Source organism: Apteryx rowi, unplaced genomic scaffold, assembly GCF_003343035.1.
Source record: "Apteryx rowi isolate R43461 unplaced genomic scaffold, aptRow1 scaffold_21, whole genome shotgun sequence".
NCBI lineage: Eukaryota > Metazoa > Chordata > Aves > Apterygiformes > Apterygidae > Apteryx > Apteryx rowi.
The window spans coordinates 5,519,995-5,537,826 of record NW_020448419.1 but is presented as its reverse complement, the minus strand read 5'-3'; the positions used below and the strand labels follow the sequence as shown (position 1 = coordinate 5,537,826).

The 17,832-nt window shown below is 34.1% G+C and overlaps 1 protein-coding gene across 1 annotated transcript in view; it reads left to right on the top strand.

Moving 5' to 3' along the window:
- The first annotated feature begins 1,805 nt into the window (after positions 1-1,805).
- The window catches only part of TASP1 (taspase 1), a 33,118-nt gene continuing 17,091 nt past the window's right edge, over positions 1,806-17,832 (top strand). The window contains exons 1-2 of the mRNA XM_026064150.1: positions 1,806-1,989; positions 15,082-15,192. Coding sequence (XP_025919935.1) covers positions 1,806-1,989; positions 15,082-15,192 — 295 coding nt within the window. The remainder of the gene's footprint in view (positions 1,990-15,081; positions 15,193-17,832) is intronic.

The following is a 17,832-nucleotide window of genomic DNA, read 5'->3' as shown; positions in this document are numbered from 1 at the left end:
AGAATCTCTTTTTCTGATGTTTTAGCAGTCTTGGAAGAACAGTGTTTGTAAAATCATCTTGCCTTTAAGGGGAGGGGTATCACTGTGTAATGAGTAATCAGAAAATAAATTATTGGAGTAGGTTGCTGTATTAATTAGGACTTAAAAGTGGTGGCAAGAACAAGAAGCAAGTCTGTGATGAGCTCAAAAACAGTACTAGACCTGAGTTGCCTGCATGTGTTTGTGTGATTTTGTGCCCAAACCAATAAGTTCTCTAAACTCAGAATATTGGGAAGCACTGAGAAGAGACACACAGCAAGCTACACTGGAGCCAGTTTGGGTTGGATTTATTTAATAGTTCTTTCTCTGTGCTTCATCCAGAGTCACTCAGTTTTCTCTGTTCTGGCTTGCAAGTAATTCCAGTAAAGTGAAAGTTATCCATGGGGACAGCTTTGTCTGAAGCCAGCTTAGGTCTGATGTCTTACTAACTCCAGCTCTTTGCCATATTAAAGCAGCTAGAGCATTTCCAGTCGTAAATTGTCTCTGGAAGCTGCAAAGATGTGTTTATGCAGCTCTACACTTGAGCTAAATTCAACTGGATTATAACTGATTTCTGTATGGAGCCAGCACAGTGCTTGCATCTTTGTCATGGTTAATGAGAAATATATAGATAATTGGGAGTTGATGATATATGACTTTTATCTGTGTATTCTGGAGTCTAAGGCAGTTCTGGGCCCTGATAAATTCTTAAGTTACAAGTCTGACCAAACTGCAATCCCCTAAATGTAGATGATTAAAATCATTGTTCAGTTTTTTGTATTTCCTAACTAGATAATGCATTTCAGCTAAACTGGTGCTTGGTTAGACCTCTTCTACCTGGTTCATTGCTTATTTGCAATTGAGGAAAAACATCAACAAATGGAAGACAGTAGCATAATGACTTTTGTATACATCCAGAAGGTATCACCAATGTGTTTTCCTATCCAAGAAAACTTTGAGCAGATAAACATGCACCATACTGTTTTACCACAGCTGTATGTCCCAAAGAATGCTGTGGGAATGGAAAAGAGTGCAGGAGAAAAACGGCAGGTGTAAAGGCATTCCTACAGAGTAGAACACTAAAAAACTGATGACTTGTTTGTCTTGCTCATTGACAAGTGTCAGGGGATAGTTACAGAAAGCACTGAGGCAGTAAGTAGTTGTTTGCTGGAGTTTTTTGATTTCTTAAAGACAAACTTTTAAAAATTATGGGAATTTTTATCAGGAATCCCAAGAGCAGGCACCCTGTCAAAAAAGCATAGTTGTAGGTAAATTCACTTACTCCTTTGTTGATGAAAGGCTAAATCAGGTGGATTAAATAGAAGATGACATCATGCAAAGGAGTTACTGGGGTATTATCTCTAGATATTCTTGGTTTAAAGATATGATTTTTATAAGATTAAGCTGTTAAAAAGATATGGTATTTTATATAATGAACCGTGAATGTATACATTGGTCATGTGCTTTATGAGCTAATAATTAAAAAGTCCATCCAAGGATCATTCCTGTGAGAATGACTAGTAAGTGGATTATCGGAGAGAAAATTGCAGGGTCTGGATAAAGATTACAAGTCAGAGACAGGCTTACTGTTTCTTCTTACTCTTTTGCTCTGTTTCATCTCTCTTTACTTAATCCTTTTTGGTTTATGACTGTGCAGTAGAACTTTCAGCAAAGCTGTGAGAGAAACTGCTGGCATAGTTGAACTTTCTGGTGATTCAATATTGCTCTCTTAAAAGATATTGCATACATCTGTCATATACAGCTTTTTTTTTTTTTTTTTACCTGTGATGTTGCAAAATAATTACTATCTTCATAGTGATATCTATATTTTGATTATTCCTGATCTTAATATTTCTCTAGGTTGTGGAGAGCACCTTGTACGAACCATACTGGCCAGAGAATGTTCATGTGCTTTGCAAATGGAAGATGCCCATCAAGCTCTCCTAGAGACTATGCAAAACAAATTTATTGGTAAGTATATGATCCAAGTTACCTAAACAGCACATAACATTATTTAAAATGCAAGTAACCATCTTAAATAAAATTAAGATACTTAATTCTGTGATTTCTGTTAAAGCCTTGTTGTAAGTTGGAGTCGGATTAAGTATTGTGTTACATCGAGGTAGTGTTAAATCAAACTACAGAGGAATATTGTAAGAAATCTAAAGGAAAACCCATGAAACTCTCTCACTTGATATGTGAGTCATAGAATACTGAGAGAGGTTTGAAGGAAGAATTTCCTGGCTGAATCACTGGCTGTGCTATACAGTTGCATGGTTTGGAATTGGTGGTTTAGAAGCATTAACAAAAGTTATTCATCATGTAACCATTTAAAATATAATAGACATCTTAACCCACTTTATATTCTAGAGTGCTTTGGACAGACAGATTCTGAATTGCTATTTATGTGATGAAATTAATGTCTTGAAAATTGATGTAGTCTTCATTGAAGACTATTACAAGAGACTGGAATTTTTTTCTTAATTTGAAAGGATTACACATGACTGCTTATATTCCCATTATGCCTATTTAATTTTTTGTAAATATAGTTTTTTGTTTCTTCCTTCAAGTTATAATCAAAATGTGAATATGAAGTTTTATAATACCTGTATAAATATAAAGTTTGGAAGCATAGATTCCAATGAGATTTCTGGCATATATGTTGACTTGCATTGACTTGTTGGACAAAAATGTCTAACATTTTTGAAGCACAGTTTAAAGCTTTCACTCAATGGAGTGTAGCGTGAATATGCATTTTGCTGTGACTATGTCTTTGTGTTTGTTGCTTCTTTGTGATATAGACTCTGAAAGTGCTGTTTTAAAAAACTTCTTAATTATAATAAACTGCCTATCTACATCTCAGCCTAGTAACACTTGACAATAAGATTCTGTGGAGATGTGTGTTCTGTCTAGGAGTTTAACGTTGTAGAGGGTGCTGGAAAAACTGATAAATTAGCTAATCTGTCTGGGACCAGACCTATAGCTAACTACCACTAGAAGAAACCAGCACTACAGGAAAGCATGCAGTAATCAGCTTTCTTAAATGTAGACAAACTGAAATTAGGGTAATAAAGAGTATAGTTTGGGTTTCTTGTTTAAATAGGTGAAAATAAACTAATGAATCTTGTGCTTCATCACAGGATACTTTGTGATCTTTTTCTCCTTTTGCAATGCAACAGGTTTTGCAATTTCAAGTGAAGTCATACAAAGTTAAGAAAAATTGTAAATGAGATGTTGTGAGAATGTGTAATGAACAAGTACTGAAAGCTAAATAATGGTTCATGTAGACTCTTAGATTTATGTATCATCTCTTGAAACTTCATATTTAACCAGATCATCGGCAGTTGTTACGGAATTGTTGAAATGAAACTAATTTTTTATGCTATCTAATGACTTTTTTTGAAAGGAGAAAAGTAGTAGAATTGCTTCAAATCATGACTGAAATGTTCTGGAATGTTAACTAAATATTTAGAACAATCCTAGTGGAAAAAAATGAGCTAAAATGACTTCAGTTAAAAAATTAGTACCATTTTCACATTATTTGTTCGCTGATTTGTAAAGCTGTTATTTCGAGAGGTACATGTGTGTTTCACCACAAATTACTTAGAATAGTGCTTTCATTCTGAAAAATGTTATGTGTGCACTCTTAACTGTGAGGGTGTATTTTAACTATGAAAATAAAATCATTAATAAACATTGCTAAGGCAAGGCTTACCCCTTCAGATACTTTTCTTCTTATTTGAATAAGAGAAAAGGTGGACCTTGCAGCATGCCCAAAAGTCAGATGAAGCAGGAAATGTGTTGGTATTTTGGTCATTCTTCCCAAAGTCAAAAGTGTCTGTGGACACTAAAGCCTTCAAAATTTCTTGTGGACAACAGAAACACTTCTCACCTGCTGTTTTGTCAAACTTCATTTTTATGGTGTTTTAATTAGAACTGAGATGGACATATGCTTGCTTTTTTGGTCGTTGATGTAGGAACCACTGTCTTGGCAACCAATACTTTGCAATGTATTTATTTCAATTTATAATGATGAATCCATCTTACTCTGTTTCTGACAGCATTATATTTGACTGAGGTGAAGCCACCTTCATGTTAGAAGGCTGCACTTGATAATTACTGTATTTCAGTCATTTCTAGGTGCTGTATAAATGCAGAACAAATAATTGCAGTATCTTCCCCAAAGAGATTATAATCTAAGTAGCATCATTGTAACTTTGTATATTTAATCACTTATTCCAGGGCATAGTGGCACAACATTGGGGACTTATATACCCAAGAAGAGCCTTTAGGAAGGATGTATCATGTTAGAGCATCACTGATTTGTAGTACTACTTTGAGGTTGTGTGAATGTGACCTACATTCAGGAAGATCAGTTCTTTTAGTCTATACTCTCTAAATCTATAGTACAGCCTATTGTTGTAGGAATACTAAAGAAAATACAAATTGTACATATTCTCATCTGATTTCATGTTAACATGACAGACAAAAAAAGAGAAAGCTACTGCCAAAATAATTCTTTAATAATACTTCATAAAAACTAGCTAGTAAAAGACAAAAAAGTTCAAGAACTATTTAAGGTAATTGAGTAGGGAAGACTTATACCTCAAAGTTGCTAGGGTTTTTGTGTTTTCTTTCTTTCTTTCAGTAACTGCTAGCAGAAGTCCAATTGTTCTCTTACTGTTCCTCCTGGTAAGAATATTTTTAATGTGATCAACCAGCTGCTTTAACTCTTCTTTTTTTTGTTGTTGTTGAATATATTTTGCTACAAGTTGGTATAGCAGATGTTTTAATTTTAAATGTTAGCTGCTAGTATATGGCATATATATATATATATGTGTGTGTGTGTGTGTGTATATATATATATATATATATAATTTGTTTTCTTTACTTAAAATGCTTGCATTGGACTTAAGAACATATTGAATATTGCTAAACTTTTTGTGTTATACCTGGAATTATCAATTGCAGGACAGTGGAGGATAAGTGAGAAAACTGGAAATCATTAAAGATCTTTCAAAACTTGCAAAGACAGAAGTGAAAAGAGATGAGAGAGTATCAAAATGGTTGTTTTAATGTTAAGAAAATATGAAGAAATTTGTTTTATAATTCCCTTTTATAATTTCACTTTTTAGTTAGTGATGGATCTTACTCATATTTTTAAAAACTTACTACTGCAGGTTTTTCATATCTAACAGTTGAAATATTTATTACCTTCTCACAGTAGTACTTTGGGGCAGTGGTGAAGGAAGAGGAAAGATACACCCACCTTTTTGTGTAAATGGACTTCTTAAATTCTGTGTCTTGATTAGAAAGAATAAACTCTAGTTTGTCCTCAGTTGCCCTTGAATGAAGACTGGTTGAGGAAACCTCAAAGTCCAGATAAATCTTGCTGTTTACATGTGACTTGCTACCAGAAAGTTTTATAGCCAGTAATGTAATTTTGGGAGATCGTGGAAATTCTGAAGACAGAATGCAAAGTTAATTCTTGCTAATATAAGCAAAGAGTTGAAAAATGCCTTACACTGTTAGGCTTATACTAAGTAGCTTTTTTCTGTGAATTTTCATAAAAGTTGATGTGTTAGTTGATATCTTAGGATGTATGGTATAATGCAGGACTTCTTGCCATTGTGAAGCAACTGGATAACACAGGCTAGCAGCCTGCTTGCTGATGGTATGGATTATTTCCTTGATACTCTTTCTTAAATTTGATCATGTTAAATTTTTGCTAGAATTAGAATAGACCAAGCCAAAAAAAAATATTTTTAATGAAGGAGAGCTTGAATGGTTACTCAGAAGTCAAAGTGTGACTTACTTGTATTGGAGGGGTGAACATCTGATTTTGATGGCTTTTGCCATCAGATTGGTGCTTCGTGTTTACAGAACTCTTCACGTCTCCACAGAGCCATGGAAATCCTTCCTGCTAAGGAATGCCTGGCTTAAACAGTGAGAGCTATTTAAACAGCAGGTGATGAACAAACTAATGGCAGATGTGCTTTTCTCATTCTTTCTGAGAGTCAATTTATTGTGGATAATGCACAATTGGTGGTTGAACTGGAGGTGAGAGAAATTAAATTTAGACTTTCTGCAAATTGGGATTAATATCTTTAGAAGAAGAATGCTGAAGACTTGGTACACAGTGCAAGAATGATATTTGGTAAACACAAGCACCTTTCATACAAAAGAACAGAGGATTTTTGCTGCTCATCGTTCCTTTGAAATGTGGCCAAGTTTGTGGAATGTAGACTTAGAGTAAATGTTTGAGTCATCTCACTGGCGGGAAATCTAGGCTATTAACAATGGCCATGTTTTGAATTGTAGTTTAAAATTTCTTATAAAGTATTAAAAATAAGGATCTGAAAGACATGGACAGAATCTGATATTCTGTCCTTTAGAAGAAAAATGTTTTAACATCTCTGTCTATTCTGTTTTTGTTTTTTTTTTTTCAATTGTACTTCAATTCACATATGAACAAGGTCTGCTGTTGCTTATTGTTACTAGAAAACCATTTTCTGTTAGTTTTGGGGAAATCAGTAGAAAACAAAACTAAATTTAAAGGCAGGTTCAAGCTGAACCCAAGGTCTTAAGTTCCTGCAAGATTTAGATTCTTCCAGAAAGTGGATCGAAGAGAGCAATGGATAGTCTCTCAGTGAAGAAGATATTCAAGACCTAATTTCCTTATTTCCTTTTTTTTTTTTTTTTTTTTTTTGCTTAGCCTTTTGTTATGATATTGTCCTCTCAGAGATGTGGCAGTAGTTGAGAGAGTAGTTCCAAAAATATTTTATAGTTCCTGGGACGTACCCACCTGATTTTGGAAGTAGAGTCTGCTAAGATGAGTTATTTGGTCTAATGTTGTTCATGGATGATCATTGCAAAGAGAAATGCTGAAGCATGCAATGACTTGTATACCAACGTTGTGAAGACAGATGTCTTGAGAAGCCTCAGGCTTTCTCCAGTGAGTCCTGTCACACTGGACAAGTGCTGTGATACAACGGTGTTGCAATGCTATTTATGCCCTACATGGCTTGCCAGGAAGTGTGTGCTGATTGATCGGCTGTCTGCTTCCGATAGTATGTGTAACAACTGTGTGCTACCTGCTTTCCTTCAGTGGGTTTAATAAGTTGGATTTTTCTTCTCTACCCAGTTACTAATTCTCACAGAATATGCAGGAGTCTAGATATTTTTGAACCTCCCCCCTACATTGTTGTTCAGCCAATAGGTTAAAAAGGTTATCTGGGATGAGAAGCCTGCCTAGTGGACAGATAATGCAGTTGCAGGAGTTTAATTTCCCTAGGAAACCAATGTAGAAGGAAATCACTCAAACCCTGCTTCCTGTGTCCCTTGAGTATGATATTGGGTACATGAAGGATCTTAATTTTCAAGAAATATTGTAATTTGAGGAAGATTGGCCTAAAATGACCTAAAACTCTGAAATGAAGAACCTGTTTAACTCTAATTCTTAGGAATTTATATAGCCAAAAGGTGATGTTATTCTGTGCCAGAAAAAACTTTGCTGGGAGGAAAGAATGGTGCAAGAGTATCAGTTGTATTACATTGCTGAAAATGCAAATTGCATTTCTTTGTCCTTTCTTTTGCTAACGTACCTTCTCTGTGTGTGAGAAGCTACACAGAAATAACTTTACAGCCATTTGTCTGTCTCTATAGTACCATGTGTTACACACATACCTACAAGTGCATGGGCATAAATATACATACATATAAGTCTTGCACCTTTGGGAAAAAAGAAAAAATTTTTATAGCTTACCATATAGGCGGTCATGTTTGAAATCCATTTTTCTTTCTTACGAATGCTGGTTAAAAGTATATTCATAGTGTTAATGGTCATATTGTTTACAGTTACTAATCAAACTTAGAAAAAATATTTTTATTCAAGCTCATAGTCATAAGGCTATCTATTCTGTACAGTAGGTGTGAAATGTGCTTTGTTATTAGTTCATTGATCATAGTACAAAACACCATAAGCAAAGTATTATTCTGGCTTCTATCAAAAACTAGCAAACATAAGTCTAGCAAATATATTTGTTGTTCTTAAAACACATTTGTGTGGGAATTCTTTGTTTGTAATTATTTTTGTGTCAATAGCATGAAATATAGTAGCTATTAGCAATTTGCCAAATGCAAAGACTTAACCATGTTTTTTGAACATTTCAAGTGTAACTTAACCCGTAGCTCAAATGAAAATTTCCTGCTATTTAGTTATTCTTTATGACATTTGAAAGAAAAGCAAATTTTGTGTAACTTCCTCAGCTGAGGTTTCACTTTCTGCAGATTGTTGCAAAAGGATAGCTTGTAACAGAATGATAAAACTGCAATATTCTCTTATAGAAATATCGTGCCAAATACCTTGGGAGAAGGAGTCTGGACAATTAGGAATCATAGAACATGAAATTCCTAGTTATGGGTTATGCTGGTTGGCGGCCTCATACTTAAACAGCTTTAAGACTGCCAGTGACTGCCATTACGCAGTTTGTTACTTTCTCTGCTGAGGTGCTGTATAACTCTAAGTTTTGTAATGTCCTTGGTGGTTTGATGGTGGGGGAACCATGCAATGGAAGCATTATTCTCTCTTCTCTCTGGGACACAGAGAGTTGAGAAAAGAATGAAGTCATCCTGAAGTTTCACAGAATATATTTCATCTACTTTAAGAAAGAATTTGATAAAACCATTATTTCATCCTGTTTAAGTTTTCAAAAGTTTGTATTTAGTGGTAGACAGAGTTGAACAGGCCTCTTCATTATTTGTAGATTTAAAACCAACTGAAAAAATAACACAGTATGTTGATATTGTACCAGGGTGTCTAGGTCCTGCCTGTGCTTCTCTTTACAAGAACATTGGGGTTTTTTGGGGGCAGCACTGTCCTCAGTTGTTTAATTTCTTAAAATTTTATCTGTAAAGCTTGAAAGTACAGGTGTTTTTCTTACAGCTTCTTTAAAAGTCAACCTTACTCTGAACAGATGTTTCAAATCATTTATTTATCATAAAATATAAAGATCTCTGGTTTCAGACACTTGTGCTTAGACATTAACAAATAATGTTGCATGACATTAAAATCAGGCTTCTTTTATTGCTTATATATTCCTTTAATGTTTATTTAAAATGTTAGCTTGAAGTTTAGCCTGATTCATAGCAGAAGCAGAGTGTGGCAAACAGCTTCACTTTAAACGTGTTCTATACAAAAGCTGACAAAGTTCAGTGGCGTTGGTGAACTACAGATTATTGAACAGAAAAGATATGAATTTCACTCATAATACAGCATAAAAAGATTTATGACTGTTTAGTTGCACTTTGTTAAAGCTGGGAGTTGGTAAATCACTTAATTGCTTACACCACTCCACAGTAAATGTTTAGACCAAAGTTCTGAAGACTTTGAAAATGAATATAAACAATGAAGCTGGTAATGGTTTCTCTGCTTTGGAAGAGTATGAATGTGAAACATCTGATGAACAGCTGGTTAGTCCTTTAGCTGTTTAAGTGTAAATAAAACACTTCTTTTACAGTTTAGTATCAAATCTGTGCTAGGCTGGATCCATCCAGTAGCTACAAATGAAGAAAGTACGGGAATCAGAAATGAGCAATGTGTAATGCTCCCATGCTCTAGAGGAAGGTATCTTAATTGTGGGAGCAGTTTAACTTGGAAGAGATGTAGAACAAAAATTGTTCTTTCCTTTAGGTGAAGTTCCTCCAGAACAAGGCTGAATTTTGAGGCAAATATTTGCCTTAACATTTGTGAAATTTGTATGCTCTGTCCCTGCTCTGAGGCTGAAACTGAGTTGTGGTGCTCAGTTATGGCTGCTCTTGCAGAATTCAATCAGATCAGTGAACGTGGCATTGCCAGGAAGATCTGTTTGCTTATTTTTAAGACACCATTATTATAGATTAATAAGGTACAAAATACATAAATAAAAACTTGATAATACTTTCCACATGTCAGATAGCAATAACAGAGGGAAATGTGTTTGTAAAGCAAATTTGTTTCGTAAAACACAATCTTTGTTACTAGAGAGGGGTGAGGACTAAAACTGAAAGCTTTGGGATTTTTTTTTTCTCCCCCTTCTCCCTGGTGTGGACCATCAGTCAGTGCTAACATGATTAGCTAATGCCGTAGTTCTTCAGGTTTGGCTTTTTTCGTGCCAGATTCTTCCATATTATGTAAATAGGGAGGAACAATGAGTTTCCTGAGACTTAAACTAGTATTATTAAAAGCCCAGGTTTTTGTACTTTTGTCATTAGCAAGCTGTTAGCTCAAAGATTTGTCTGGCAATTATATTTTATTGCAGTAAAAATATATTTTCAACTAGAAGGTGTATTTTAATTTTTACTGAATTCTTAATTGTATAGCAAGATCACTTTTAAGAAGACAGAGCATGCGGAAATGATGCAGGAGCAGGGGAGCCAAATTATTTTTTCCTTTTCCTAATGAGAAACCATATGACTTCAATATACATAGCAAAATTTCAGGTACACCTTTCTCTTTCCATTTGAATACTAATTAAATATAATGTATATGAAAAAATGCCAATACTTACATTGTTATTTTTGTATAGAAGTCTGTACTACTCTTCCTTCTTCTTGATGGCTTGTCTATAACAAAAGGATTTTTAGAACAAATTTAATGAAATATATTCCTAACCTTTGAATTCACAAGATTTTGAGAATACTCAAATGAGGTCCTGTGTACGTTGCATGGATTTAGTTTAGAAATGAAGCATAATATTTTTTGTGCCTTTATTTTGACAGGTTTAATAATGAATGCATACTATTCAGCTGTCTAGTATTCTGCTTAATACAGAACTATTTGTTTACCCTGTATTCTGTGTTAAAATACATTCTTTAGCATAACTGTAATCCCCAGTAATAATTCGGTATAGACAGACAAATCTTTGTTTTAAAAAAAACATTAAAAAATCAGAATCCCTCTTTTTTAATTTTTTTAATTGCTTTAATTGGGTGAATAAAAAGCTTTCTCTTGTTTTAAAGAATGTGCCATTTAACGTGTATTTGATTTGGTTTAGAGGCTGATTTTTAAGGGAAGAGAAACAGTCTCTGAATTTACTGTAGTGACTGTAGTACTACTATTGTAAGCAACTGTTTTTGACTGCCACCATTTAGACTGCCACCACTGCTAGTTACTCTAAGCCGTGTTACTTGTTTCTGTATCAGCCCAGTGCTACAGTTATGTTTGATCCTTACAAAGTTGGTATGGTAGGGCCTGTTCTAGTTTGGGGTTCTGTGCATTATTGCAATAAGTTAAAAACAAGCAAACAAACTGATGGGCCAAACTTGTGTTATTCTCAAGGACGCTAATCTGCTTTGCTTATCTGGTGTGTTTTATGACTGCTAAAGATAAAAGTATACTTTTCCATGCTTTTATTATGCACACTGCTACTAAATTAATCCTGTTTTTGAATTAGTTGAAATGACATTAGATTGACAATTTGTTTCAGTAGAGGCTGAATTAATACAGTTAATTTTCTAGGTATTGAGTGTTTAGCACAGAATTCAAAGCCTTTGGATCTTGCAGACTGGTAGTGAAGCTTCCACAGAACGTAATCATTAAAGAAGTAATTTGGTTCAGCAAACAGTTGTGTATATTTAAGGCAATATGACTGAAAATGTATTTAAAGTACAAAACGCTGTAAATATTTGCAGAATTTGGGTTTTCATGGTCTTAGTTGTGCATGTATAGGTAGTACATCTCTTTGGATTAAATTGTAAGCTTAAGAATTTCTCTTTTGTGCTTGAAGCTCAGTTTTTAAATTATTTTTAAAACTTTTTTTTAAAAGGCTCATAAAGGACATAATCTGAGTGATTAGTTTTCTCATTCTGAATTTGACTGAAAATAACACATATTTTGTTTGTTTTTCCTTCCTCTTTTAAACCTGAAAAATAGACGAATAATGTTTCTGGACACAAACTGGCCAGGAAAACCAAAGGGCCAAAGTTACCATATCAGAGTAGTATAGGGGAATGCCAACCTAATGGAAACAGTTAGGGATTATGGCAGGCTTTTCTAGAAAAAGAAGTATGTAATATTTCTTCCCTTCCCCCCCCCCATGTGTAGGATAAGTATATCGCATCGAAGAATGTGTTATAACTCTGCCTAAGGATTCAAGTTAATTTCCTGCAAAGAAATCGCTCTAAAAATGAAAGGAGTTTAATAAAAATGTAACATTAAATGTTTTGCCATTCTCTTAGCACAAGAAGTATACAGCTACATCCTCTCTTTAAGCTTAGATAGAGACAGCATAGCATATGCAAGTTACTGTGGTTACTGAAAATTTGGTCAGTTGTTGGTGAGACATAGTTGACAAAAATATTAGGAAAATGAAGAGATTTGTGACTGGTTTATTTACAGACTTTTCTTTCATGCACTCTTTCCTGAGTGTAGAAGGAAGAAAACCTCTAAAAAATAAATGATTAAGGCCACATAAGCATTTCTTGAACCAGAAGTTAATGGCATGAAGTCTATAATCCAGTAGTTGCTATCTGTTTTTATGCACATTAATACAATCTTAGTGTTTGAGTATGGCCTAAAATATGCTGTCTGCCTCAAATATGGTTTGTTTGCTGTGTTCTTATGAATTAGAATGTTTTTAACCATTCTCATTTATGAGATTATTAGTATTTTTGTCAGAACAATAAAATGATTATTAACAAGCCCTAGAAAGAGGAGAAGAAATACTGCTTAGAAAAAAACAAAACATTTTTGTCTATCTACAATGATTTTTCACCATAGCATAGCTTGTAGCCTGGATAATTTATGCAATTCAGTATAAGATAAGGTCTGCAGACCAAGTTCAGGTTAAGGACCTAAGTTTCTGAAATAAAGATTAAAGGATGCCTGTCTCCTACTGAGGAAAACACTTTTTTTTTGTTCAGTTGCTCGTGGAAACCAGAACTCACACTTAACTGGCATTTGGTTAAGGCAGTAAAAGTACAAAAGACACACTTAACATCTTGGAAGGACTGAAGTAGAAAACTAATGGTTTGAATGGTAAAACTTTCCAACTTCCCAAGCCTGGCATTTCTGTTTCTATAGTACCTATTTTCCTATTTTATTATCTAGTATGTTATGATTGGCTGTATTCTAGGTTAACAGGGCTTTGGTTGCAGTAGATGAGTGGTAACACAACAGGTGTGATCAACACCTAGTAAGAGTTCTTGGGCAAAGTAAATAGTGCCTAAATGATGATATCTTTGTTTGTATTAGGTCAAATAAGATAATATTGTTTATTAAGCATGCTACATTTCTAATCTTCCTGCAATATGGATTTCTATTGTAATGACCGACCACCTTGCTTCACTTCTGAACATGACTGCTCTTACCTTCAGAGAGAATGTGGTATACTTGCAGTTTTCTTACAGTAAGGCTGGAAGTTAGTTTTATTGTTAGTTGTGACAATTTGTATTAAAGGAGTAATTTGAATCATGGGAATAGCTGTGGGCTGATCAAAGGAATCTTCTTGGGGGACTGGACTGTAAATATGCCTTAAACTTCTTGTGGCTATTAATGCCTTTCACAGTGTCTGTGTGTTAGGTGTAGTGTATTAATTTATTTAAAAGAAAATAATTGAAAAGAAATATATGAAATGCTTGTTGTAATTGTATATTCAGTTTTAAATTACATTTTGTTACAAATGTGCAGCTAGGATATACTTGGACTTAAGTGCAAGACTTAATTTTGTGGCTCAAGACATTTTAAGTCATATTTAAATCATACCATTCTTTCCATATTTAAGACTATAGGAATCACATTTCAATTACAAACCAGAAAAAGAATGCTTAGATTTGATTCAGCTAACTTTAAAAATTTTCCAACTTCTGGTAGAAGACTTTTTATATCATATGTCTTAAATTAATGATAGAAAACCACTTTTAAGAAGTAGGATGTGTTTTGGCTTTTCTGTTAATATTCATAAAACAGCAAGGAAGACTGTCATATCAGTTTGCTCATTCTCTATACAAAGCGCTCATTGGGAAAAACAAGCAAACTGTTAAAGTGACCCAAATTTACTTAATTTTTTCCATATGTGACCATCTTTATATTAATTATAATACAGAAGAAATAAATATTAAGAGCCACTTGTTCTTTTTAACTTGACAGTCCCCTTTTCATGATTATATCTTCCTTGATCCAATAACAAATGGTTATGTACTCACAAATTTAATTTCCAAATATTTTTATTAAATGTCACAGACTGCTGTGAATATTGCATGAAAAAAGTACTTTATTTTCACTTGAACTGTCTGTGCTAAAGCAAAATTTCACGAAAAATTCTAATCTGCATTAGACTGGTTTGCCTGAAGGATGATGTTGATACAGGTTATCTACTGTCTGTTTCGGAAGGGGGGGCTTCACCAGTGTGTGGCCTGTTGAGGTTTGCTAGATCTCCTTAGAGCAGTCTCAGATCGGAGTGCATATGATTCCATCTGGCCAGGTTTTGCCATTTTCTACTGTGTGAGCGATATTTGATCTGATATTAATGTTCTGAGAATTTGAGTCATGCTAAAATCCAGACTGAAATCTGAGTTTCAAGTCTGAGATGTTCAGATATCTGTTGTCCACAGAAATAAAGCAATAGAAGCACAGAAGGTTCATGTCATGTGCTTCTAAAATTTTTCTAATTCAGAGTTTTGCATTATTTTCCTAGAGAAGATGTGAAGGTGATCACAAAGTGATGAGCAAAGCTCATTACGTCACTCATTATGTTTAAATATTTTTACTGCTTTAGTTTGGTGTTTTCCTTTCTATTTTGAATAAAATAATGAATATTCAAGCTTCCATTTTAAAGCTGTCTTGGCAATTTTCAGTGTTATCTTTGCCAATTATACAATGAAAGTCTAAGTTTTCATGAACCATGAAATCTCTTTAGAAAATTACTTATTAGAAACAGTAAGGAAGTAAAGCTGACATTTTTGTAAATGACCTGGCAGTCTTTTCAACCCTTAGTGACAAGAGGGGAAGGGTAGGAAAGTGAAATAAGAAAAATACCCCCAAAACTATTCTTTTTTCAAATAACTGTCTCTAATAATTTTTCCCAGGTTCACCTTTTCTAGCCAATGAAGATGGTGTACTTGGAGGTGTGATAGTTCTTCGGTCGTGCAGATGTGCAGCAGAGCCTGACTCATCACAAGAAAAGCCAACTTTACTAGGTAGGAATTTTTTATGTATTTTTATTTTAGGCTAAATGCTAGCTCAAAGCAGAAGATGAAATAAAAATTGTATGTATGTGTTTACCATTGTTCAAAAGCCATGGAGAGAATAAAAAGAAATTTAAAAGGTTTGAAATGATAAAACTTTAGAAAGTGAACTAATAATATTAGCCTCGTTTGTTAAAACTATGGAAAGACCGTTCCTTCTAAGTTGCTATTTCTGAGCAGAAATGTGATATGGAGGGATGTGTGGAATCTTTCTGAAAACGTGATGTAGAAATAATGGTTGTTTGTGGGGAGGGATGGGAGGGTTATGTTCTTCATACAAACAATCACATTTTTAGCTAAGAAAAATGCATACAACTGTTTACTGCTTTTCAGGAGTTTATGTGTCAAAATGCTATCTAAAGTTTTTTGTTCCTCATTTTTGAGGGACAAAATGCGAATATTTGGGGGATAGACTTGAAATTTGAAGAGTAAGTTGTTTTATGGTTAGAAGTTATTTTTGTTATGCCCAGGAAAACCTGTTCAGATAAGCTGCAGTTTCTATTTGCATATATGCACAAGAGTACTTCTTTATATTGAGACCACCAAAAAAAAAGCTTTTCAACTCTATAGCTAACTGGTTAAAAAGGGTTTGAGATTTACAGCCCTTCAGCACTGTCTGTGTCCTAGGAAAAAAAAAGTAATCATCAGCCTCATTGATTTACAGCAGAACAAGCATATTATAGTAAACTGGCATGTGTTTTTTCTTAGTAGACAAGCAGTGAGGAAACTGAGCTCTGTAGGCTGCTAGCAGAGGTGGGTAGAAATACAACCCTTCTCTTTGAAGGCAGGGAATTAGGATTGGGGACATGTGAATTATTTTGACATTCCACTTGTACCATGTCCTTTTCTGTGGGGCTCTTCAGATGTGGTCATACATGTCTGGTCAATGCTATCTGCTTATTTATTGGGTTGCATGAAACTGAATTATGTATATAATTCTATATGCTGCCAGTAAGAAATGTTGTTTCTTTGTATAAACCTCTGTTCTATTATTGTTTCCTCTAGTGCTTCATGAATAGCTGCCAACAACATTATGGATTTGACATATGAACTTTTAATTTAACTTGTAGTAGATTTCATATCTTTTTCAGATCTGACATGGCAAATTTGATCACCTAATTTGACTGTGTATTAAGGCAGGTTATAGAATTTTACCTGGTAATTCTTGAATTGTATAATTTTTTTTGAATTTATGAGCTATTATTTAGAGAGACATCTCATCTTTTCTTAATTCATTACTGCTTTTGTCCCAGTAAATCCTAGCATTATGTCATCAGAGTTTGCCTGCTTACAGCCAGCCTAGAGTAGCAGGCTGAGTGAGTGCTAAAGATGAGCCAGTAGATATATTCTTAATGATCAGTTAACCCACACAAACTCCAGTATTTATTCCTGTCTGTTCAGTCACTTCCAGGAGGTTAGGGTGAAATTATTACAGTTGCACATGATAAGGTATATGTTATCTTTTGGTTTTGTTCCCATATTACACCTGGCTGGCTTGCATTATCTTTAAATTTCATGTACTACTTTGTGTTTGTCAACTTGAGTCTGATTCCTCCCCCACCATGTGATTTACTCTAGCCAATAATTTTGCTTAATATAGTTAATAAAATTAATGTTTCTATACCTAGCAATCCAAGTTTATGTGGGCTTTATGCTTTTGATCAGTATCTCTTCCATAATGGTTTCATGTAGCATGAAACATGATGATAAAGACCTAACAAAATTAGGATTCTCCTCATAGAGATTTACTAATGCTTCCCATGTGTGACAAACAGTGGACTTAGTACCTAGACTGTGACTATACTAACTGAAGGAAAACACTTTTTATTATTAAAATTCTCTTAATAACATGTGGGGCTAGCACAGTTGAAGAGAAGACTCTGCTGTGGTTAGGCAAAAATAGATACCTGTTTCCTACATCTCTAACATTTAAAAAGGAAAACGTCTTTGCTACTTCTCTGCACTATGGCAGTTTGCCCCCTTTTCTTTGGTAGCATCTTTGCTACCATGTGGTAGCATTTTTGTGATCAAAGGCATCTTTGTTTCTTCCATCAAATTCCTTGGGTTTAATTTTTAGAATCAGTTTTATTTGTTGATTGAGCTTTATTCTCCTCAGGTGTTCATGTCTGTTAGGCTATATCCTGTTTCTGTCTTGTGAGCATCATTTGAAGTACAGTAAAATGAAATGTAAAAAGTCCTGAGAAAAATCTGGCACTCAAAGGTGCTAAAATATTTGTGAGTGCTGAAAGTCAAACTCCTTAGGAAGTGATGTGAATAAGAGAAGAAATTCAGGAATAGAACAAGTGTTTCTAAGAGCGTTAAACACCTTTCAAATAAGTCAGGTAATGTGTTTCTTTCTAAGGTATTTATTAAAAGTTTGATAGGATAATTTTCAAAGAAATTATTGCAATAAATTCATGCAAGATAAACACTATTATTACACGTTTTTAGGAATCTTTAATGTTATGATATAAAGACCAGAACTGACAGTTAAAAATACTTAAAATATTTTAAAGTTACTAATACATATAATAATATGTATTAGTATGTATGTATTACAATAAATCATCTGTTAGGTATATTCCATATATA